This window comes from Pongo abelii, chromosome 16 (assembly GCF_028885655.2).
Source record: "Pongo abelii isolate AG06213 chromosome 16, NHGRI_mPonAbe1-v2.0_pri, whole genome shotgun sequence".
Lineage (NCBI taxonomy): Eukaryota > Metazoa > Chordata > Mammalia > Primates > Hominidae > Pongo > Pongo abelii.
This window is the reverse complement of record NC_072001.2, coordinates 23,973,584-23,999,324: the sequence shown is the minus strand read 5'-3', so window position 1 is coordinate 23,999,324 and position 25,741 is coordinate 23,973,584. Positions and strand designations below refer to the sequence as shown.

The 25,741-nt window shown below is 38.0% G+C and overlaps 1 protein-coding gene across 1 annotated transcript in view; it reads right to left on the bottom strand.

Annotated features, from left to right (window-relative positions):
• Positions 1–25,741, bottom strand: part of LOC129050307 (golgin subfamily A member 6-like protein 1) — an 86,178-nt gene that overhangs the window by 11,710 nt on the left and 48,727 nt on the right. The window contains exons 5-6 of the mRNA XM_063716431.1: positions 4,538–4,622; positions 1,010–2,081 (exon numbers count right to left, since the gene is read on the bottom strand). Of these exons, the coding sequence (XP_063572501.1) occupies positions 1,010–1,102 (93 nt within the window). The 5' untranslated portion in view covers positions 1,103–2,081; positions 4,538–4,622. The remainder of the gene's footprint in view (positions 1–1,009; positions 2,082–4,537; positions 4,623–25,741) is intronic.

The window sequence follows — 25,741 nt, the reverse complement described above, 5'->3', positions numbered from 1 at the left end:
TGACAAATGGAAGGGGGAACCTGGAGCTCTGTCCCTGCTGGTGGGATTCTAAACCCAACCAATTTTCCTATAGGATGATTTCAACATTTCTTTTAAAAATCCTAAAACTGTTTTATACTATTTTCCTCTAGAAATTCTACTTCTATGAATTCAGTGTAAAAATCCTCACTCGAGTCCATTAAAATATATATACCAGGAAATTCACCTCTGGGGTGGCGATCATTCACTTACCATACACCCAGCGATTAAAAGTGATGATGCCAGGATATATTTCTCCCATAGAAACATGCTTAAAATATAGTAAGTGACAAAAGACCATGTACTATGATTCTACTTTTTAAAATGTTTATAGCATAAAAATTGTGAAAAGCAACAAACCGGAATGTTTTGAGTGGCAAAATTAAAGATTTTTCTTTATATTTTCTCATCCAAATTATTGCAAAAAGAATGTGATTTCCTTTATAATCATGGAGAAGTGTTATTTTCATTTATTTATATTTACATTTCTTTTCTTTTTCTTCTTTTTTCTCCTGTATGTATCCCATGTAGGCTACAGAGCTTAAATCCCTGCCTCTTGAGAGAAATCAGCCCATTTTCGGGACATGCAGTACACAAAGCTGCCCCATCTTCCCTTTATTTTTATTTTTATCTTATTTATTTATTTTGAGATGGAGTCTCACTCTGTTGCCCAGGTTGGAGTGCAGTGGCGCATCTCAGCTCACTGCAACCTCCATATCCCAAGTTCAAGCGATTCCCCTGCCTCAGCCTCCTGAGTACCTGGGACTATAGGCATGCACCACCATGCCCAGCTAATTTTTGTATTTTTAGTAGAGAGGGAGTTTTACCATCTTGGACAGGCTGGTCTTGAACTCCTGACCTCAAGTGATCCATCTGCCTTGGCATCTCAAAGTGCTGGGATTACAGGCATGAGCCACTGTGTCTGGCCTGTCATATTATTTCTAAACTTTTGAGTGACATTTCAATTAAGTTAAATTTAATTCTTACTGACCTGATCTCTTATCCTCTGTTTAATGATATCTTCCAGTCGAAAGGTGTTTCCTCTGTAATCACAGGTGCAAAAGGAAATACAACATGTATTCATTAGGTGGATATCCACTAAACCACGGGTTCACGCATTGTATTCCTTAGACCCTCAGCATCAGCAACATGTGGGAACTTGTTAGACATGCAAATTCCTGGGCCAGCCCCACACCTCCTGAATCAGAAAGTGGGGAAGGACAGCTATCTGTGCTTTAATAAGCCTTGAGATGCTCCCTGAAGTTTGAAAACTACAGAACTAGAATACATATGGTAGTAAGTGCTCATACTTTATCCAAGGTACTAGGGACTCTTCCCCTCTTTTCCATTCTCTTTTCTGTAGAAATAAAATGAGAGCTCCTTTGGATTTAATGGGTATAAGAAAGAAGGCAATGAGATGACCAGGGTTTCAAGTTAGAGTTCAAAATTTAATCAGTGGACAGTGACAGGATGCAAGCCTTCTAAACAGATTACTGCCAGAAAGCTGATTATAATCCATACATTAGATATCATTAGTGTATTGAAGTTAAAATTTTTGGGTGGATTAATGGCATTGTGATTATATAGGAGAATGTCCTGGTTCTTAGACGATATCTGCAAAAGTACTTAACAGTGAAATGCTCTGATACTGCCAACTTACTTTGAAATCATTCAGGGGGAAGAAGGGCACATATACAATCTTCCATACATGGAAGAGAGAAAACAAATATGACAAAACGTTAACTAGTGAATCCAGTTGAATAGCATACATATGTTCACTGCATGATTTTATCAACTTTTCTGTGTTTGCAAGTTTTTAAAATAAAAAGTTGAGGGAAAGAAACGTCACCCCAAATCTTTCTATGAAATGGGACCATAGAAAAAGCAGAGAAGTGAACACTCTGCAGAAGAGCACACTACACCCATCCGGACAGCATGGTCAAAGCGCAGCTCTCCTCCAGGAGGCTCTTCTCTGGTCTCTTCTGTGTTGTCACTTCCCCCACACGCAGCCAAGGCTTTTTTCTAACAACTCTTTTTCCAAAGATGTAATTTTTGTCATTCATCTAAGAAAGAGAAAAAAGAATTAGTATTCTTTTAGAAAACAAAATTACACTTACATTTGTGAAAAAGCAAAAAATACTTTGAAAAATGGGGAAGCAAGAAATGTACTGTTCTACAATTCTGTTCTGTTCTTACTGTCTTTTTATTCTGCCAATGACTTCCTATTCCTGCTGCCTATGGTGGGGTGAGCTGCAAATGATTTCTTTTCCTCACTGGTTTAAAATGTCATGTTTATAATATACTACACTCTCCCAGAAGCATTTGGGTTTATTTCTGGGTTCTCTTCTATTCAAGTGATTTATCTGTTCACAAACCACTATCAATTCTGATTATTAGAGCATCCTAAAGTTAAGTAATTGTTGTTTTTGTTTTTGTTTTAGTTTTTGAGGTACAGTCTCTCACTCTGTCGCCCAGGCTGGAGTGCAGTGGCGTGATCTCGGCTCACTGCAAGCTCCATCTCCTGGGTTCATGCCATTCTCCTGCCTCAGCCTCCTGAGTAGCTGGGACTACAGGCACCCGCCACCACGCCTGGCTAATTTTTAGTATTTTTAGTAGAGATGGGGTTTCACCGTGTTAGCCAGGATGGTCTCGTCTCGATCTCCTGACCTTGTGATCTGCCTGCCTCAGCCTCCCAAAGGGCTGGGATTACAGGCATGAGCCATCATTCCCGCCTAAGTAATTCTTTGATTAGAATTAGTATTTGATGGAGGTTGACCCTTTTGACTCTAAACTCAAATTCTTATTATCTCTAACTTCTAAAAGACAACAATTATGACTTCAGTGTATAAATACCAGCTTTTTCAGCTATCTTACAGAATGCTCTTATTTTCCTAATGTCAATTCAGTTTATCCATTCAGTTTTCTCTCCAAACACTAATGTTTTCATTTTAGTATCCTTAATCTTTTTTTTTTTTTTTTTTTTGAGACAGAGTCTCACTCTGTTGCCCAGGTTGGAGTACAGCTGCACAATCTCAGCTCATTGCAACATCTGCCTCCCAGGCTCAAGCAGTCTCTCACCTCAGACTCCCAAGTAGCTGGGACCACAGGCACATATAACACACCCAGATAATTTTGTATTTTTTTTACAGAGAAGAGGTCTCACTATGTTGCCCAGGCTGGTCTCAAACTCCTGAGCTCAAGTGCTGGGAGCTCCTTAACTCCCAAAGTGCTGGGATTACAGGTGAGAACCACTGCTCCCAGCAGTTTTCCTAATCTCTTATCTTTATCTTTTGTAGCTGCACTGGCTTATTTGGTTATTAACTGTTAATGTTAATTAACAGCGGTAACAGTAATACTGGACATTTTGTCTTATTCCTGATCTTAAAGGGATGTTTTTAGAATTTCACCCATCATGCATGATGGCAGCTTTTGGATAGATGTATTTATAATCCACTAGGAGTAAACAAAAATTAGAAATAAATATTGAATTTTATCAAAGGTCTTTCTAACACATATGGATGGAACCGTGTATTCTCTCCTTAACATCTTGCCAGCAGGAATCATACCAGATCTTCCAATAGTGATTCAAGAGAATAACGCTCATGTGGTTGTGTGGCATAATTTTCCCACTGTGCTACGTTTGCATCACTAGTCATGAATGAGAGAGTGTGTGTGTTTTAATGCTCTGTTTGTCAGGTACCTTTGTCAGGTTTGGGTTTTCATGCTCTAACAGTTTCAAAAGAAAAAAGTTTGAAAGTTCTACTTTATTCTTTATATGTGGAAATTGCAATAAATTACTTGTGATTTACTGAAAACTTCACTTGAAGCTCTGATATAATTTCATAGCGAAACCAAACCTTTCTTTCTTTTTTCTGGGGGAGGGTGGGAGGAGCAGGATGGGAGGACACTAACTCATTGATACTTTATGTTTCTTTTTCTCCTTTAGAATTTATCTTCCAGGGACAATCTGACAATGATGAATTTAACTTAGATTCACAGATTTTAAAAATAATTCTTTTGATATTCTTGGTATCGTTTATTTGCTTATTCTCCAGCTCTGTTGCCCAGGCTGGAGTGCCATAGTCCAGTCATAGCTCACTGCAGCCTTGAACTCCTGGACTCAAGTGATCATCCCCTATCAGCCTCTCGAGTGGCAGAGACTATAGGCTCACGCTACCACACCCAGCTAATTTTTTACATTTTTAGTGGAGATGAGGTTTCACCATGTTGTCCAGGCTGGTCTCGAACTCCTGGGCTCAAGCAATCCTCCCTCCTCAGCCTCCCAAAGTGCTGGAATTACAAGTGTGAGCTACTGTGCCTGGCACGATTCTCATTTTTATTATAATAAAATTTTAAGATTGGATAAATAATATAGCCCAATTATTGGAGCCGGACTACATCTACTAAAATTAAATGAAATTTCACTTGTCTGAAATCATGACATACTTTGGAAGATATCTTTTTCATGGTATTAATTAAAATTATGACTATTTGGAACTCATCAAAATCTGTGGAGCACCTTAAAGACGTAGGCGGCATCCTCCGGAGCAGTCAAAACAGTTACAAGAAGAGGCTCTCAGGACAGCTTTGTCAGGAGAGATATGCTATGCATATAAAGACATAAGGGAGACAGAAAAGAAACAATCATTTTACACACAGGCCCCAAGTTGAAAGCTATAGGCTGGGTAATGCGGGCACTGATTTTTGCAAATCACATGCTTTCCATATGGCAACTCTATATACTGTGTTTTTGCATTAGAGAGTAGCAGCAAGATTTTCAGTTTTCTGTTTATTTGTTTCTTTGAAGACAGGATCTTGCTCCACCACCCAGGCTGGAGAGAGTGATGTGATCACAGCTCACCGCAGCACTGAACTCCTGGGCTGAAGTGATCCTCCTGCCTCAGCTACCTGAGTAGCTGGACTACAGGCCTACACCACCGTGTCCCACTAATTTTTGTATTTTTTGTAGAGACAAGGTCTCACTATGTTGCCCAGGCTGGTCTTGAACTCCTGAGCTCAAGTGATCCCCCTGCTTCAGACTACCAAAATGCTAGGATTACAGGTGTAAGCCACCACACCTGGCCAACATATTTGTTTTCAAAGGATGGTTACTAGTTACCACAAGAAAAATAGGGAAGGCTGGGGCACAGTGGCTCACACCTGTATCCTCAGCACTTTGGGAGGCCAAGGCAGGAGGATCACCTGAGGTCAGGAGTTCGAGACCAGCCTGGCCAACACGGTGAAACCCCGTGTCTTCTAAAAATACAAAAATTAGCCAGGCATGGTGGCATGCACCTCTAATCTCAGCTACTCAAGAGGCTGAAGGAGAATCACTTGAAACCAGGAGGCAGAGGCTGCAGTGAGCCAAGATCGTGCCATTGCACTCCAGCCTGGGTGATAGAGCAAGACTCCATCTCAAAAAAAAAAAAAAAAAAAGAAAAATAGAGAAGATTTGTTAGTAGTCTGTGAGTTCCACAATCATGTCAAGCATATTAAAAATTCCTCAAATTCCTAACTACCTTTTCCTGTCTTTTTTGAAAAGAGGATTTATCTTCATCAGAATTTTTCTTTACATTTAAAACACCTGCATCTTCAGTTGCCTCATCATCCGGTGAAGCAAAGGTCACCCTTTTCAAGCTTTCTTTACATTGTTTACTGTCTTCACTTTCTTCCAGGTCATCGTCTCCATCCCTGCACTACCAAAACTCTTACAAAAAGAAATATACTGCTTTCCATTAGAAAAACAAAAGGAAACATATTTTCCCTTAATAAAATTCTTCTTTTATATGCCTAATGCCACCAAATGCTCAGAACTTCCAAAATCTTTCAGGTATTAAGGAAGAGAAGGTATCATTTAAGTGAAATGCTATGTAAGAAACAGAACAAAAAGTGTCCAATATATAGAAAATAAATTATTCATCAATCTATAATACAAACCTCCTATCTCACAAAAATAACAGGATATTTTGGGCACAAAACCAAATCAAAGTTCCTGGTAAGAAAGGTTTGATTGCTACTGCCAGTAATATTTTTCTTCATTAAATGATCTCTAATGTCCCTTTAAATCCAGACTTTCCTCTGGCTATCTTGAGAATATCTGATAGGAGAGAATCTAACTTCTTAAAACAAACATATGTGAAAACCACAAGTACCCATACATGATTGGGCAATTCCAGCTAACAATGTAAAGGATGGTTCAAAATACATTTCAGAAATGCTTAGTTCTGCTGCTGCTTCTTCAGCAATTTCATCATCTTGTTTGAACCAGATCATCATCATGATCACGCGCTATATCTTCATCACTTTCAACTGGATCAAAAAAATCTTTCTACTTCATATTTCTGGAACTTTTATCTGACAAAAATAAAAAGTTTTTAAAACTATTAACTAGGAATAGAAAAATACATCATTAACACATGCACATATATTTGTGTGTGTATACTGTATGTCTACATTACTTTCTAACTTAATAACACTACAAACCAAAAATAGTTATTAGGTGAAATTGGCAACTAAAAACATTACCATAAAACTGTTATAAGAACAACTGGAACACAAACTGAATGGAAGTACAGATTCATTTATAACTGATAAGATAGAGCACAACATTTCTTAGCTTCAAATCTTCTAACTACAATTACATCTCTCCTAGAAAAACAGAACAAAAGCTAATTTGAGGAGGAGGAAAGTGCTCTCTCCTCTCTCAAACTTTACCTGAAGTTTTTTACTTCCAAACAGTCCCCCTTCATCTTCATCAGAATCAGTATCTTCAGAAAAATCAGTATCTGCCACCTCATCATCATCTTTTCATTCCTCTTCTTTTTCTCTGTTTTCTAATCAGGCCTCCATTTCAGAGAGTTGGAAGAATTTCTCATCTACTATGGACTTTTCTCTTGGTTTTCCATGTCCTTTGCTTTGCATCTTGCTCTGCTGTTCCAATTTGTTGATATCAAAGTCAAGATCAGAATCCTCATCACTGAGAACTGGGCTTTTCCTCAGATGGAATTTGCTTGAGTTTTTTGTTTCGTTTTGTTTTTTCGAGACAGAGTCTTGCTCTGTCACTCAGGCTGGAGTGCAGTGGCGTGATCTCGGCTCACTGTAAGCTCTGCCTCCTGGGTTCACGCCATTCTCCTGTCTCAGCCTCCCAATTAGCTGCGACTACAGGTGCCCACCACCACGCCAGGCTAAATTTTTTTTGTATTTTTAGTAAAGATGGGGTTTCACCATGTTAGCCAGGATGGTCTAGATCTCCTGACCTCATGATCCACCTGACTCAGCCTCCCAAAGTGCTGGGATTACAGGTGTGAGCCACCGCACCTGGCCTCAGTTTCACCTTCTTTAACATGTAAGGGCATAAATAAATGTGAATGCCTAATCCAAATTCATTCCTCTCCAAAAAGCATCCAACTCTGGCCAGGCATTGTGGCTCATGCCTGTAATCCCAGTACTTTGGAAGGCCGAGGCGGGCAGATCATCTGAGGTAAGGAGTTTGAGACCAGCCTGACCAACATGGTGAAACCCCATCTCTACTAAAAATAAAAAATTAGCCAGGCGTGGTGGTGTGTCTGTAATCCCAGCTACTCAGGAGGCTGAGGAAGGAGAATCGCTTGAACCCAGCAGACAGAGGTTGCAGTGAGCCTAGATCGCACCATTGCACTGCAGCCTGGGCAACAGAGCAAAACTCCATCTCAAAAAGAAAAAGCATCCAACTCTCTGAAAGTTGGTTTTGAAGGAGGCTTCTCTCCTACTCATACCCAGACCCTGCCCCTGAGGACCCCTCATCCCTAAAAGGTGAGGCATCCAATCACCTGGGAGGAAAAACAGCTTCAATTGCTGCCCAGCCCTACAACCCAGTTCTTTTGTTAACTCTTTGTTCTGTGATCTTTGTCACCCCATCTCTTTAAAAGCTGTGTGCTGTGGGGTTCTTTTTCTTTGTTTTTATTTTTGACAGCGTCTCGCTCTGCCACCCAGGCTGGAGTGCAGTTGTGTGATCTAGCTCACCGCAACCTCTGCCTCCTGGGCTCAAGCAATCTTCCCACCTCAGCCTCCTGAGTAGCTGGGACTATACGTGCATGCCACCACACCCAGCTAATTTTTGTATTTTTTATTGTAGAGATGGGGTCTTGCATGTTACCCAGGTTGGTCTCAAACTCCCGGGCTCAAGCAATCCTCCTGCCTTGGCCTCCCAAAGTACTGCGATTATAGGCGGGGATTATGGCTGGCAAAAGCTGTGATCCTTATGGATTGGGAAGAACATGAAGAAAATAGAGGCTTGCTTGGCTGGCTAGATCTTGGGAGATTTTGTTGCCATCCTAGGTCTTGGGCCTCTCTTACCTGGAGCTGCTGCAGATATTTCAGTCACAGCTCACAATCCTGATTTCAGCTCTCCCCTCCCCCATCACAAGACAACCGGGAGCTTTATTAGAAAGCCTAAGCCTGACATTGTGATCTGGACCCCGTGCCTCCCCTGGGAGCCTCCACCCTCCACTGGCCTCTGTTTGTGACATTCACCTTGATGTCTGAGTGCCAAGTTCCTCCCTTTTGGTGTCCCGCAGCAACAAATCAGATGAATACCAAAAATTACATAATTCCTAGGAGCCAACCAGGGGAAAAGTGAAGGCCAACCATCCAAGGAAAAAGGGTATAGATTATCTATCACCCCTGGTTCAAGTTAATTAAAGAAATGCAGGCTGATCATGGACTCAAATACAGCCTGATCCAGAAGTGTGGGGGAAAAAATGCCAGCTCCAGCGGCTTTGTCCTTAGACCCTGAGGTGGAAGCAAAGTTCACACCTACTGTCTCCATTCTGATGGAGGCCACCTGTGGTCGGCGGGTGCATTGGTTCGCTCTGCGCACGCATGAATACAGCCTCAAGATCTTCCCAGGCTTCCCACCCATCCTTCCTGCAGAGGTCACTATATGTTTGGATAGATTCCAGGGTGTCGTGGGGCCACATTTGCCAATGGGCAGGGTGGGGGGCACCACCATGAAAAGGCTCTGCACTTGGGGCCCTCAGGGGTACCCCTGTCTCCATGAGCCTGCTTTGGCAGGACAGGCTGATCCTGCTGTGCTAAGCCTGGTCATCTCACTTCCACTCCTATTCTGGGCCAAGCACTTCTGGTGCCTCAGGCTCCTGCCCTGTGCCAGCCTGTGGGTGGTACAATTCTGAGGTCCACGTTGGGTTAGAGCAGTAGATCTCAGCCAGGAGACACTGTCACAACTAGGGAGAAGGTGCTGCTGGTATCTAGTGGGTCGAGACCAGAGATGCTACTAAACATGCTCCAATGCATGGGACAGCCCTCAGAACAAAGGTCTATCTAGTCCCAAACGTCAAAGAGAAGCCCTGGCTTAGGGGAAGGGGTGTCCTCCCGAGAGCACGGCTTTAGGCTTTCAGCCCCTCTAAGAATGAGGGTTCTTGCTTTTTTTCTCCATCTCTCATTGGCCCAGATGTAGGGGAGGGAAGAGTTACACCAGGGTAGGATCCAAGTACTCCTGAACCTCTAAGCCAAATGTGGTTCTCCAATTAGCACAATTTCCCCTAAAAATGCAGTCTGAAATGGAATGGGTGAGAAACATGCTTCCTTCCATCTTCTAGTACGTTGGCTCTAAAACTCATCTTAAAAATATGACAAGGCATTCATTGTAGCACTGTTCATAACTGAAAAAGATTTTTTAAAACCCTAAATGTCTACTTATAAGGGCCAGATAAATTATGATGCATTCATGCAATGAAATTATATGCAGTTGTTGAAAGACTGAGGTAGCTCTAAATATAATGATATGAAACAATCTCCAAGACATATTATTAAGAATACCAAGGCCAGGCATGGTGGCTCACACCTGTAATCCCAGCACTTTGGGAGGCCCAGGTGAGAAGATGGCTTAAGCTCAGGAGTCTGAGACCAGCCTGGGCAACATAGTGAGATCACATCTCTACAAAAATAAAAAATGTAGCCAGACATGATGGTGCACAGCTATGGTCTCTGCTACTTGGGAGGCTGAGGTGGGAGGATCGTTTGGGTCCATGAGGTCGAGGATGCAGTGAGCTATGATTGTGCCACTGTTCTCCAGCTTGGGTGACAGAGCAAGACCCTGTCTCAAGAAAGAAAGAGGATGTGGCCGGGCACGGTGACTCATGCCTGTAATCCCAGCACTTTGGGATTAGCCAGGTGTGGTGGTGGGTGCCTGTAATCCCAGCTACTCGGGAGGCTGAGGCAAGAGAATTGCTTGAACCTGGGAGGCAAAGGTTGCAGTTAGCCGAGATCGTGCCATTGCACTCCAGCCTGGGCAACGAGTGAAACTCTATCTCAAAACAAAACAAAAACAAAAACAAAACAACAATGACAACAGCAACAAAAAAAGATTGTGTGTTTTAAAAAAAGAAAAGAAAAGAAAAAGAGTATCCATAATATATTATTACAGAAAAAAAATGAAGCTGAAAAAAATAAAAATAAAGAAAGTTGCAGAACAATGTGATTTGGGGGAAAATTTGCATGCAAATGCAAATAAATTTGCAAAGAAAGAAGACTAGAAGGATACACGCAAAAGCATTCATACTGGCTACATCTGAGGAGTGGAAGTAGAGGTGGGAGTGGGAGTGCACTTTTGCTTTATGCAAGTCTATAATGCTTGATTTCTCTTTCAACAAATGTATGTATTCCTTTTGTCATAAAAAGAAATTAATCGGCCAGGCACAGTGGCTCATGCCTGTAAACTCAGCACTTTGGGAGGCCGAGGTGGGAAGATCACCTGAGCTCAGGAGTTTGAAACCCGCCTGGCCAACATGGTGAAACCCCATCTCTACTAAAAATACAAAATTAGCTGGGCATGGTGGCACGTGCCTGTAGTCCCAGCTACTCGGGAGGCTGAGGCAAGAGAATCATTTGAACCAGGGAGGTGGAGGTTGCAGTGAGCCGGGATTGTACCATTGCACTCCAGCCTGGGCAAAAAGAGCAAAACTCTCTCTCTCAAAAAAAAAAAAAAAAAAAAGGAAAGAAAGAAAGAAAACAACTAATAACAGCTGCAACCTTAAAGCATGAGAAACCAGAGCAGGAACCACTAGGTCAGTTAGTCTTGGAGGACAACGATATACATTAAACACAGTGTTGGAGGGCCACTGTGGTGAGACGTGAGAATAATGAACAAATAGTGCCTGCGGCACTAAAGGCTCTGGCTGATTTAGAAGGAAATGGGATAAACTGAGTCAAACACAAAGCAGAAAAGAGGGAACTCCCTTCCATATGCAATTGATCTCAGGACATCATTGAGTCTACAGCCTGGCTGGAAGTCACCCCCATTGGGATAGACGTCAATGTGGCCCCTGGGCATGTAAATACCAGTGCTCAAGCTGAAGGAATGCATGTAGGTGTGGGGGACATCCACAAAATCTGCATCATCAGGGGAGAGCCTCTTGTGGAAGTCTGTCCCTTCAGAAAATTAGCCAGGGGTAGTGGCGGGCGCCTGTATTCCCAGCTACTCGGGAGGCTGAGGCAGAAGAATGGCGTGAACCCAGCGGGCGGAGCTTGCAGAGAGCCGGGATCTCGCCACTGCACTCCAGCCTGGGTGAAAGAGTGAGACTCCGTCTCAAAAAAAAAAAAAAAATTCCTTCAGAGATAAAAATAATTTCTTATGTTTTTACCAGATTGTTGCAGCCTAGTCAAGCTGCTGTAACAAAATACATCAGCTGGGTGACTGGGTGGCTTATAAACGACAGAAATGTATTTCTCACAGTCCTGGGAGCTGGGAAATCCAAAATCAAGGCGCAGGCATGTGCAGCATCTGGTGAGGGCCCATTTTCTCACAGATAATGCCTTCTCCCTGCGTCCTCATGAGGTGGAAGGAACAAAGGAGCTTTCCTGGGCCTGTTTTATAAGTGCACTAATTACGTAAGAGGTTCTTTCACCTCCCAAAGACCTCACCTCCTAATACCATATCTATATGAGTTTTAGTACCTAATTTACACTTAATATGAAATTTCAGGGAGCACAAACATTCAGGCCATAGTATATATATCAATATCATTTTTTGTATCTTCCCTATTTAATATTTATAATCAGTATTGAACATCACAATGGCTCTCATTTCCATTTTCTTCTGTCTCAAATCTTCTTTATTGTGACATTTTTGATCATTTGTATTTGATTTTTTACTTCTCTTCAAATAATCCTATTTTCTTATATAAAAAGTTGGTTGCTCCATTCTCCCCTCATTGATTTTGTTTGTAACATACTAACCTTACTCAGTGCTGTAAGATAAACGCAGCTTTCTTAACTGGACCATCAAATAGGCTACCTCTTGTAAATAACTATAAAGCTGTTCATACAAGGTCTAAAACATAATTCAATTTGAAAAAATTAAAAATAGGTATTAAATATCTATCCAAAAAAGAAAAGTATAACCTAATATTTTTATGAATTTTGAATCTAAAATTAAATGCTGGTCAATAATGAATTTTTTTATTGTGAAACAAAATATTTAATGAAGGTGTTTTACTGTGATATATATTATTTATAATTTGATAGCCCTTACTCTAGTAAAATGCACAGTGGATTAATAGTTCAGAAACCGAGGGATGTTTTCAGTTTCTGCTATTATTCAGCTATTTCACTTTGGGAGTCACCTACATCTCCAGGTCTAGTGCTTTTCCAGTGGCTTGAGTAGGAAGACAGCCTGGATTATGTCTTGGCACCCTCAAAAGCAATGAGACAATGAAGACTGTCAATGCAAATATAATATTTATCTGTTTATGGAATCCCTTTGTTATTTGCTTTTATATTTGGATATCTCACTTATACTAGAAATCAATAAAATAATGAACTGCCACTCTGAAGATTCAGAAATCAATCTTCTTTCTGACAAGTATAAAACTACTCCATGTAATCCATTTTGTGCTTCATTTTCTTTGTTTGCTTTTCAAATAATTACAAAGCTTTCTACTAAGAAATGTTCTCTTTCACATCCCCTTGAAACGGAGATGTTGAGTAAGTCTTTGAGATACCCAGGACTCTAATGGAATGGCAGCTGTTCGATATATTGTAGGGTTGGTTGAGTAATTAAATAAAACATTAATTTTTTTTTTACATTTTATTTTACCTAGTACTGTTGCAGAAGTAGGGGGTGGTTATACAAAGAGACTTATGAGCCGGCCTCCTGCCTTTTAATCACTCACATTCTAATAGAAAGAACCCACAGATATTTAAGCATGCTTGAAAAATCATGGAAGACTCTGTGTAGAAGGCAATGTGTGAGTTATCAAAAAGCCAATTAGCATATAATCCATTTAAGACAGAATGGCCATTTCAGGAAGAGGCTATAATGTAAGCATTGCACAAATGACTCAGGTGAGAATAACACCAGAAGACATATAAATAGCTTTGCATGTCAGGGGCATGGGGATAAGTAGGAGATATGATGAGAGGAGATGGAGGGAACAAATCATTAATGACATTTTATATCTTGCTAAAGTTATTGAATTTTATCCTGGGGATTTTAGGTGGAGAAGTGACCCTACCAGGAGTATGTCTGAAAAACATTCTTGTATCAGCAGCATGAAGGATAGATCTGACAGGAATCTGAAGCAGGATGAACATTTAATAGATGAGAGAGATGCATAGAGCAGCAAAGACAGTGCACATTAGTGAGCCTTCAAAAATGTTTATTGAGTTGAAATGAATGGAAGACGTTTGTTGAAACTTTCCTTTCTCACGTCTTATTTTTAGAAAATGTCAATAATAGCTCTTCATTGGGTTGCTTCAAAGTTACTCAGCCGAACCCCAGTGAGGGTGTGAGATAGTTGGAGTCTGGGTGAACGACCCATGTCATCACAGGTGCTTCAAAAATGTCATCAAACATTCATCTACAGATGGCCCCGTTGTTCTGCATGGTCTTTACAGGTCCTGAGTCTTATGCTGCAGTCTGATGCACAAAATAGTATTCTGCTTTTTGCAATGAAATCAATATGCACCTTAATTATTCCCTTCATGTTTGGACAAAGGACATGTCAGCAGGGATTGCGCTGACTTTGGTTGTCATGCACACTCCTTGGTTACTAACTCTGTTTAAAGATTTTGTTTATTTTTGCGTCTGTGTCATTTTCAGAAAGTTTTGCCAATAAAATAAATCATTTAGAAGTTTCCTCAATAATTCTCAAAGGTAGGATATACCAAAGAAGAAGCTGCTTTCTGATAATTAAAAGCTGACTGCAACATTTTAATTTTTAAAACATTTTCACATTTTTATAAATGTGTCATCATAACACTGTCATATAAATAAAAAGAAATATAATTTTTCCCATGTTGGAAATGAATGGTTTAAAGATTGACTTTGGAGGAGTGGGTAAAAAAGTGCTTGGTTCGAAAGGAAAAAAAATCTCACCACTAAATATCACTATTTCAATATCCATAGTACATTTATTGGTGGTAATATTTTGTTAGTTTGGCTTTGGCAATAAAAAATATTATACACATAAAATATTTTATCTTTTATATTCATATGTTTCCAAGCCTCATATTCTAAAAAGCCTAAAAACAATGACAAGCCCAGTAACACTGATGACCTTGGTAAGCAGAGTGTAGCCTCTTATGTAGCATTTTACATTAAAACAAATCAAGGACCCCAAATAAATGATTAAATCTGGATATGGTGCAAAAAATGTACAGAATTGGTCTGAAGCAACTTATTATCCTAAAAATGTAAGGAAGATTTCAAAAACTTCATATCAAAAACTCTCATGGTACAATTGGAAGAGGATTCTATTGTTAGGATGAGGCAATTTTAGTAGCAAAACAAGTGGAAGTTACTGAAAAATTGATTGACCTTAATTAGTGATAAAAAGTGATAATTTTTTTACTTAATAAAAATTCCTTAATCACATTTGGTGAATACTAGGTAACCAATGCATTCTGTAAACTGAGAAAGAAAGGGAAGAACTCTAGCATTCATCCTAATATTCTTATACAACTGCAACTAAATAATTGATGAAATATTTTTTAAATTAAGAATTCCAGCTGATAAAGAAAAAAAGATTAATAGAATTGTAGTATCAACATATTGCACCACGAATGAAATTGTAGACATAAAAAATTATTATCAATGGCTGCCCAAAATTATGAGAAATGCTGCAGAAGATTAGGCTAACACTTGAACCCACTGTCAATATTAGCATTTTTAAAAAATGGAAAGGAAAGTGTACACAGTATTTACATTATAGGAAATACAAATATTTCACTATAAATCCTATAAAATAATTCAATATATTTCTTTAATAATAAGAGAAGCAAGAAGTAGCAAGAGGGAGTTTGCTACCTGGGAAGGGAAGGTGTTAAATGACATGGGAAGTGAGGTGTGGTATGTCAACCAGCTGACAAAGTTCAAGACCCAAATATATCAGAAGGCTCTAGGTAGCAACAATGGATAAAAGGCTGTTCCATGAATAGGACATAGACTGAGACTAAGCATACATTTTGTGTGTGTATGTGTGCTCTGGGTTGTGATGGAGAAGTCTGGAAGTTCAAGATTTCGGCAGCATAGTTACTGAGGGAATAGATGAGCTATGGAGGCTGCCTACCTGAGATGTGTTAGGCCACATACATCCAAAAGCATAGAGATCTCAATCAAAATTAAAGCAATTTGTCTAAATTGGGGAGAAAAATAAGATTAGGTAATTGCCTCATAACTGTATATTTCAAGAGCAAAGTTTTGGAATCAGTTATATAGAATCAGTTTATGTATATTTTTTTATATATATATTTTATATATATATATATACACACACACACAAACACACACATACGTATACATATAGTGGAGATATGTGTCTATAGAGGTATCTATCTATCTACCTATATTCAAGTTTGAAGATCTATATGTCCAAGTTCCAACATTATATAGCAGTATGTTCTTGGATTATTTACTTCATTTCACTGAGGATATTTCTCAGCTGTTTAAGGAGAACAAACTGTATATATCACAGTAGAGTTGTGATGGTTAAATAAGGTATTATATAAAAATGAATATTAAATATATGTCATATTTTAGATACTCAATATTTTCAATAGAGAATAGAAAGCTACTTATTTGCTTGTGCCGGGGAAAAATAAGAGGAAGAAAAATAGGGAAAACATACACTCTGAGAAATGATAGGGAAGACTTGAAAGGAATAACTTCAGTGTTACAGGAATGAAATTGGAGGCTCTTGGTTTATGGTTATCACTCCTTGGTTTATGGCAATAAAGGAACAATGTTGGAAACCAGAAATCCACATTGGATAACATAGATTTGGGGTCCGGGCAAGATACAACAACATGTGTATTGGTACAGAGTTTTCCAAATATATTGAGGGCAACTGGGACGATGATTGTGCACAGTGTTTCCCAATCTTCTTTTATTATCACTCCTCTCCCTACCAGGATCCCTTTTAGATGCTTTTACAAAATCACCACCATTCTCTCATGAAATTAAATTTTAACAATGAAGATCTTGTCCTATAGTGTTAAACTGCAGAGACCCAAAGTGTTGTAATTTTTGTTGTTGTTGTTGAGACAGAGTCTCAATCTGTCACCCAGGCTGGAGTGCAGTGGCACGATCTCCGCTCACTGCAAGCTCCACCTCCCAGGTTCATGCCATTCTCCTGCCTCAGCCTCCCGAGTAGCTGGGACTACAGGTGCCCGCCACCACGACCGGCTAATTTTTTGTATTTTTAGTAGAGATGGGATTTCACCATGTTAGCCAGGATGGTCTCCATCTCCTGACCTCGTGACTCGCCCGCCTCGGCCTCCCAAAGCGCTAGGATTACAGGCGTGAGCCACCGCGCCCGGCCCAAACTATTGTAATTCTAAAGAATATTTTCCCCCTCAAGAGCCAATCGTAACCGCATTGTGGACAATAACATCCTTTTGAGAATGCCTGACTCAGTCTAGCAAGATTTGAACCACGTAGGGTTCTTGAGAAGGAATGAAGACTGAGGAGATTAGAGAAGTAAGAAGTATCCAGATGTTAGGAAAACTGATGACTTAATATATATGAAGGGTTTGGGGTCTCCGTGGGTAAAGACTCAGTGTTAGAAGTGGAGGCATTTTTCAGGAAATAGAGAGTAACTTAGTTTAAAAACAAAGGAAGGCAGAAGCTCAAGATAGGGGGAAAAGTGTGAGAAGGCACCTTTACTATACTATGGAAGATGTGAATATAAGAGGGTAATATAAATTAATTTCTAGGAAGGGAAGGATGCTTTTGAATTGTTTATATTAATCTTACATTCTAGCTGTATAAATTCACATAGGATGTATATTTAGGTAATGATAATGCTGATGTGTTCATTTTCAAGATTTTCAAGGACTGCGTGGAATAGGATGCTGATATGGGCTGCCACATCGTAAACAAGCTGGATTATTCCTCCTTGCCAGTTTAAAACAACCCACTGGGTTTTCAGGGAACACAGTCAAATCTTAGGAAACAAAAAAATACATTTCTCTCCATGTGTACATTCATGAATATTTACTGTTTTATTCCACTGTCTTGATTCAGGTCATATAAATATAATTTAATTTTTAGCTTTTACCCTAAAATCATGATAATTATTTGCATGTCAATCATTTTATAATCATAAAATATTTCAGAAATAGACTTAGCAAACAATCATAAACGACATTTATTTTTCTCATTGTAGCAGCAGTTACTTCCTGATCCTTTATTTTATATATTTTATAATGGCGTTATGATAGATTTTGATTTCTAGGCACATTTCCAGACTTTGTCAGTTCCTGATATTAACGAACAACTCATTGCACATGCTTTAGTATATTCTGAAATGACAATCTACTGAAGATAACGACTTAGATTGCATGTCTTTCCTTTTCGCTAGACAATTTTAGACTTTGGAATTTCTGAAAATGCAGCAGAAGTACTTAGATCCACAGGACAAAACCATACCTGGGCCTAGTTTGTACCCACTGCTAGAGGCCAAGGCTGTACAAATAAGCAATGTTTGGGGCTGGACCAATGTGACATGTTTACTGTGCAACGATGATGAATGCATGTTGTTTCAGTCAGGAGACAGAGATGCTCTCTAATCTTTTTTTTCTTAGCTTAAAAAAACCAAAGATGAAATTTGCTGAGGGATATGGGGAACGTAGGAGAGAAACCTCAAGAAGTTTCTCTTTTGATTATCAGATTTCATTCCATTCTAACAGTGGGGAGCAATTAGTCATAAAGAAAAAGACACAAGGGTGGTAATGACAGTTGAAAAGAGTAGCAACAATTAAAATTATCCATATGCAATAACTGTGTGTGTGTGCATGAATGGTTGTGCGTGTGTGTGTGTGCGCACGTCTGTGTGAGGGATAAAGAGTAATATGCTTATATGTGCTAATTGCATTATTGTGCATTTATGCATATTTTATAATTAATTATCAATCTCCAATGGGGTGGAGTGGCTAAAACAACCTGGTATCTACATTTTATTTCAGGAACATGACTGCTATTTCATAAAGAACATTTATTTCTTACATAATTTTACAAGAACGTTTAGTAGTCATAACAAATTCTGAGTGAAACCTGTCAGTTTGATTTAAATTGGAGCTAATGGAAGTTCTGTGTTTGTTACATAAGATAGCGATTGTTATTGCAGCAGGTTTCTGTCAAGAATTTATCCTTTTAAATTTTAACGATTATTTTTCTACATAGTGGTCATTTATTAATTTGCTGCCACCAATTTAATATTTCTAAAACAAATTTCAAAATTATATATATATTAATAATTTCAAATCAGTTACTACTAAACCTATTAGAGTAAAAGCATGTATCATCTATTGTAATGAATTAATTATAGCAGATATAGAAACATTTGGCTGTAGTCCTGTTCCCTTTAGTCCTCCTTTCTGGTCTAATTTGCCCTTAACGTTTTCTCTGTTTTTCCTTTCTGCCTTGATCCTCCACTTGCATCTATTTATCCTTCTTTTTCATCATCCTCTCGCCTCTTCAGTATTCACTACTATGCTTCTTTCCTTTTTCTTCTCATCACTATGTTGTTATTTCTTGCTTTGTGTACACTTTCTATTCCTCATACTTTTTTCCACTTCTATGTCACTTTTATTCAACACTGTCCGCTCTTTCTCCATTCTTGATGTTATTCCCTCATAAAATGGAAAGACCTTAGGCAAAGACAATGACTTTTAAAATTTGCATTTCCCATACTTTGCAAAATGTTTGGGGCATACATACTGGTAAATATTGACTAACATTTTCTAATAATGTATTGCTAAATTTGGGAGTAGGAAGTTTTAATATCTAATTCACACCAGCACTGTGCAAGATACTAAGAAATTTATTATCATAAAACTGTAACATCATTTTGCTAACCACAAATTTATTCACTATATATCATATCTCCATAGTTTGAACACATTCCTGCTGCCAGATTTATTCATAACAAATGTATGTCTCCCTAGTTCAATTCAGCTGTTCTCTGAAAATTAATTCAGAAAAAAATTGGTTAGAATCTTGGCCTCTGATACATTCTTCTATCAAAAATATCAACCCCACTACTAGTAACTGCTACTTTTATATCTGCATTTTGACTTTGTACTTGCTGAGTGTCATTACTATCAGTCACAGAGCTGTGTTCTGTATATAGCAGTCTTGCTAAAGATTACTTTGTTTTGGGTTTATGCACCAAATAGGATTCATCTCCTACAAGGTTCTCAAACAAGAGCATATCGAGATAAAGAACAAAAATTTTAGACCAAGAGCGAAGCTGAAGTAAAAGCTTGATTGAAAAATATGCCTTAGGGTAATTTACACCTGTAATCCCACCATTTTGGAAGGTGGAGTGGGCAGATTACTTGAACCTAGGAGTACGAGACTAACCATGGCAAATGGTGAAACCCCATCTCTACAAAAAACACAAAAAATAATCAGGCATGGTGACACTAGCCTGTGGTCCCAGCCACTTGGGAGGCTGAGGTAAGAGGAGCACTTGAGCCCAGAAGATTGAGGCTTCAGTGAGCCTGAGCCATAATCCACCACTGCACTCCAGCCTGGGCAATGGAGTCAGAGCCTGTCTCAAAAATGAAAAAGTAAAATATGCCTTGGTAACAAAGTTAACACTAATATCCTACCTCCTAATGCAAAATGTAGACCTTTGAACTCACACATCCAGTTTTATCTGAAAAAAATAAGATAGCCATTTCTAGATCTTCATAGAAGTCCACAACCTTCATCCAGTTACTCAATTACAAAAAAACAAAAACAAAAAACAAACAAAAAACCACAAATAAAATAACACAGTGAAAGTCAAGATATGAGTAAGCACATGGTCACACTTCCTCTGCATGACAAATACTGGAGTAGCATAGTAGATAAAATCAGTCATCTCTAAGTTAGCCTTTTGATAGATTTCAAGAATGGCATCTGAAAAAGAAATTACTCCAAACATAACATATCCCAGAGAGGATATTTTAAAATCTGCATTCCAGCAGCTGTAACTGCCTGCTAAAACCAGAAGCTATAACTGAGCCTGTACTAATTAAGGAGAATTTGGCAGAAAAAAAAATATGTACTCTTTTTGAACCTGACCTAATCATTGAGATATGACATGCATGGGGACTTATGGGAAATTTGAATTAATCAGTAAGCTCATGGCATTTACTTGGTGGTATCAAGCAGGTTATTCCAGCAAGACATCAGTGATTCGATATCAAGGGCAGGAAATGGCTGGAGTTATATAGAAAAAAATAATGGAGACTAGTGAGGCTGATGACTCTTTGAATTGTAGAAACACAGAATTATAAAGATGTACTCTCTGATAACAGTGAGAAACTATTGAACGTTTCTGTGCCAAGATCCGTTTAAGGTTCTAGTTAGAAGGCAAAATCATGCAAGGGACACATTATCCAAACAGAAACATAGAGAACCAGAGCAAAGAAGAAACCTAGTTTTATAAAAAAATTGAAACTTGAGGTCAGAATGTAGGTATCAGGATAAAAAAAAAATGAAATGGGATGCACAATCACAACTGTGATAATAATTTTAATAATCTTTAAAATACTGGATTAGAATTACAAAAACACACCATGCTTAACGTTATTATAAACCAAAGAAATCAAATTTAACTGCTTATACATAGTAGCTAAATAATGTTCTTGTGCAGAAAAGCAAAACTATAAAAGATTAATTCTGTCTTGAACAAAACAATCTGCTCTTTCCACAAGCCTACTGTATAACCTCTGTAGGGATCTACTGTCCATCGGCTTCCTTCCCCGTATGTTCCCTAGAGTGTAGGAGTATGTTTGATGTGGTTACCCACGGGATTTTGTTTTTCATGTGGTCACATGAATCACCACACCTGCTTTAAACCCATTGCTACAATTTAAATGATCATGGTAGGAATGACACCTTCAGCTATCGTTTTCCTGTCACAACAGTCTGCCTTAACTTCCCTATATTGTGTCTTCCAGTCTTCTGGTCATCCACCCAAATCTACCCAAATTCCACTATGTCATCTGTTGCCTCCTTGACTGCTTTCTACGCTCTACATCCAGCTATTGTCTGTCACGATATTTTCTGGGTGTCATATTTCAGTGCTCATCTAGCTATTCAAATATTTTTTATTGCTGGTTCCACTGCCACATGAACCTTATTTTGGATTTTATTATGACCTCACAAAAAGGAGTCACTAATGAAAACTAATGAAAACACAATATATTTTCAATTTAATAAAATATTAATTTCTCAGAAAAAGCGTGTTTCCCTGGTTAGTATTTTTGAGTATTGGATTATGATGTATATAATATATATATTTATATGTGTTATGTATTACAGTTGACCCTTGAACAATGTGGGGATTAGGGGTGCTGATTTCCCACAAAGGCAAAAATCTGTGTATAATTTTTGTCTCCTGAAAAACTTAACTAATAGCCTACTGTTTACCAGAAGCCTTACCAGTAACATAAGCATTTGATGAACATATCTTTTAAATGTTATATGCATTATGTACTGTATTCTAACAGTAAATTAAGCTAAAAATATAAAATTATTATTATAAGAAAGATAAATATATTTACTATTTATGAAGTTGGTCACCATAATTTATTAATTCTTATTTTCTCATTGAGTAGGCTGAGGTGGAGGAAGGGGAGTGGTTGGTCTTGCTATCTCATGGGTAGCACAGGCAGATTTGTGGAAGCTATAGAAGGGAAGTCAGGAGAAGCAGGCATAGTTGGCCCAACTTTGTGAAAATACATAATAATTTCTGACTTTTTTGCTTTTTAATTTCTCTAAAAATGTTCCTATACGGTAAAAATCTGTCTTCCATCATCTTTCAGTGCCATATCAAAGAAGGTTCCTTATAGTAAGAGAAGTCAAAAGCAGTCTTGAATAATTGGAAACCTTTTGACCGATTGTCAAAAGTCAACTTGTTTTCTGGCATTGCTTATTTTACATCTTCCCCATCATCATTGTCTGGCACGAGTTTAGAAACACTCATCTCTATCAAGTAATCTTCTGTTAATTCCTCTTGTGTGGTGTCTGTTAACTTTTGAATTTCTCCAAGACTCATATCTTGAAACCATTCATACTTCACCTTTTTTTGCTATATCCACAATCTCTTTTATTATATCCTAGATTGGCTCTGCCAGAAATCCTGTGAAGTCAAGCACTGTTTTCTGGATACAGTTTTCTCCAGCAGCAATTTATTGTTTCAACCTTGATGGTTTTCATTGCTTTTCTGTAACAATGATGGCAAATTTAACAGTGTAATTCTTCCAGATGTTCTATCAGGGTTCTCTTCCATAGAGTTGAAAATTATTTCCATATAGCGCCATGCATAATGAGCCTTAAAAGTCCTTATGACCTTTCACCTGCATTAAAAACCTGTTCAGGCAGATACCTTTTCTTTTCAATTATTTTTTATGGCATCTGGGTACTCATCTGCTACCTTTTGGTTGATAGGAGCTGCTTCTCCTGTTATGTAGACATTTTTAGGCCAAACTTTTTTTTCTAAAATTATCAAACCATCCTTTGCTGGCAATAAATTTTCCAGCTTTGATACTTCATCTTCCTTTTGATTTAAGTTCCATATAATGGTTAGTTTTTTCTTGAATTATATTAGAGTCTATTGGTATGTTTTCCTTATAACAATCCTATGCTAACATAAGAGCTGCATTTTTCTATACTAGCATAAGGGTATGAGATAAAAAATGTATTTCATGAAAAGTGCAAGGTTTCTGTACCTGCTAGCATAGCTGCAGTTTTTTTTCTTACATTGACAATGGTGCTTACACTAGTTTCATTTATTTGAAATGATGGGCAACTGTAGCTGCAGACCTCAATCTTTGGTATGTACCAAGCAATTCGACTTTTTCTTGTAATGCCATGGCTTTTCCATGCTTCTGTGGAGCACTTCTAGCATCAATGGCAGCACTGCCTATAGGTCCCCTGTGTTATTCAAAGTCTATGATATTGCACTAAACACAGTGAAAAATAACAGAAGAACTGTGAGAGAACACTTTTTACTTGAATACACAATTTACTGAAGAGATGAACTGTTCACTCGAAGTTGACTAGAGCCACACCATGTTTTTAGTGGATGCCTGCAACACAAACTCACCAAAATAGCAACAGGAGGTGGCTACAAAATCATTACAGTAGTACGAAATGTACTATAATTTTATGCAATTATGTTTTAATACTGGATTTTTATGTTTGTTTTCGTTTCTCTTCATTGTGAATGGTGCCATGTATGGTCTGTAAGTTTTGTATAAATTTTGACATTTTATAATAAATTTGTGTGTATTTCATGATAGTAAATAATAAAATTGACTAGCATCTACATATATTTTATGCATTCATGAGCTACCTAACTTTTCATAAGTTGTATTGATAAATTATATTTTGTGCAGTTTGTCTGCAATTTTTTTCAAAATGTTGCAAATTTTCAAAACATTGTCCAGTATATTTATTGAAAAAATATGTATGTATAAGTGAAACTGTGCAGCTCAAACCCATGTTGTTCAAGGGTCAACTGTATTTATATATATTATGTATTTCCAATATATGTGTTTACATACATAAAACAATCAGGAATGTAAATATGATATCAGCATGCTTAATGTTTACTGACATTGAAAATCCTATTTCTAATCTTTCCAGCTACTTGTAAGAGAAATAAATTTAAGACTAAGTTAAATATTCTAAACCTCATATGGCAAAGCAAGATTTTCATTCCACTTCATCTCTTTTTCTGTTTCTGCTTGACTTTGAGGGGCGTAAAGACAAAGACTCCGTGAGCATGATTCATCAAGTTTTGCTATCAATGTGCTCAACATTTTAAATATTATATATATTTTTATGTATAGCAAAGACATTATATTGTATACATGATAAACATTTATTTATTTTTAAAAGTTCTACCTTAAATAACCTCAAAGTTGAAATAGCACAGAGTGGGACTTAGTAGAAAACTGCTGTCAGTGCTCCAAGATGAAACCAAAATGGTGAAGTCCTCCAAAATGAAGCAGAATAATAACTGCTGTCAGTCTTCCAACTTTCATGAAGTCAAAACGGTGATGACGATTACAAGGACCTCAGAGTATTGAAGTTAGGAGTCTGGGTCAGGGCAGAGAAGATAAAAGACTAAAGCAAAGAAGACAGAAGAAGATAATGGAAGAAGGGGCTCTGGCCTGGCATCACCATCAAAGCTGGACAAACAGCATTTCATGGGAAAAGACGAGTATTTTTTTTCACCCTTTTCTGGAGTCTGGGAACATTGTGACCTTTTAGTAGTAAGAATGTATTTTTTCCTATAATGGGTTTATCTCTACACTCACTCAGACTATGCTGGCTTAACTACAGAGTCAGGGATTTTTGCATCATTGGAAACAAAGTTCAAATTAAAGTTAGTGTAATAGCTATGTGCATAATGGATGTAATAATGATCCAAGAGTCTTATAAGAATATTCTCAGCATATTCAGGCTGAAAATGCAAGCAAAGCTGTGACCCTTACTTTTTTATGTTGAGTAAACAACATTGCCTCCAGTGCCTGGGAAGATTACAACTATAGATCAAAGCACAAAGAACACTGTTATGAATGTGAGGCACTTGTGAATTTCTACTATTAATACAAATTCAAAGAAAAATAAATAAAGACAGTATCTAAAATCAGCTTCCCAGTGCCAGTCTTAGAATTTTCAATACAAATATGCATCCTGTTATAGAATGATGGGTACCTGAAAAGTCCTGTAAATTTTTACATTCAAAGGAATTGTACCACGTATTATATTTAAGAGAGAGATTATTGAAATTTGAAAGTGAATTACTGTGCAAAATGAAGAATTTTATTTTAAAGTAAATATTCACTTGAGCTTAGTTAACATTTTTTTTTGTCTAAAGATTGCGTTCTTTTTATTGCTGTAATGTTTTAAAGAAACTAAAATAAAAGATGCAGAATATTTTTAAAGTTAATTTTTATATACAGAACATGTTTCAAAAAGGGAAAGAGATTCCAAGTTTTAGGAAAGATGTAATAGAAATACTTCTCAGTGTTCTTCATGCTATGTACAGCTAAAATTGTAAAACAACATAAAAACGTGGAGAGAAGAAGGCAGACATGCTAAAGGCCTTGTGCCAGAAGAATTACATGAAGGTGAGTTCCACTGGGGTTTCTTTTCACTTCATTTTAACTGGACTGGATACTGGAGAAACTTACAACCTAGAAACAGCAAAGAGTCACA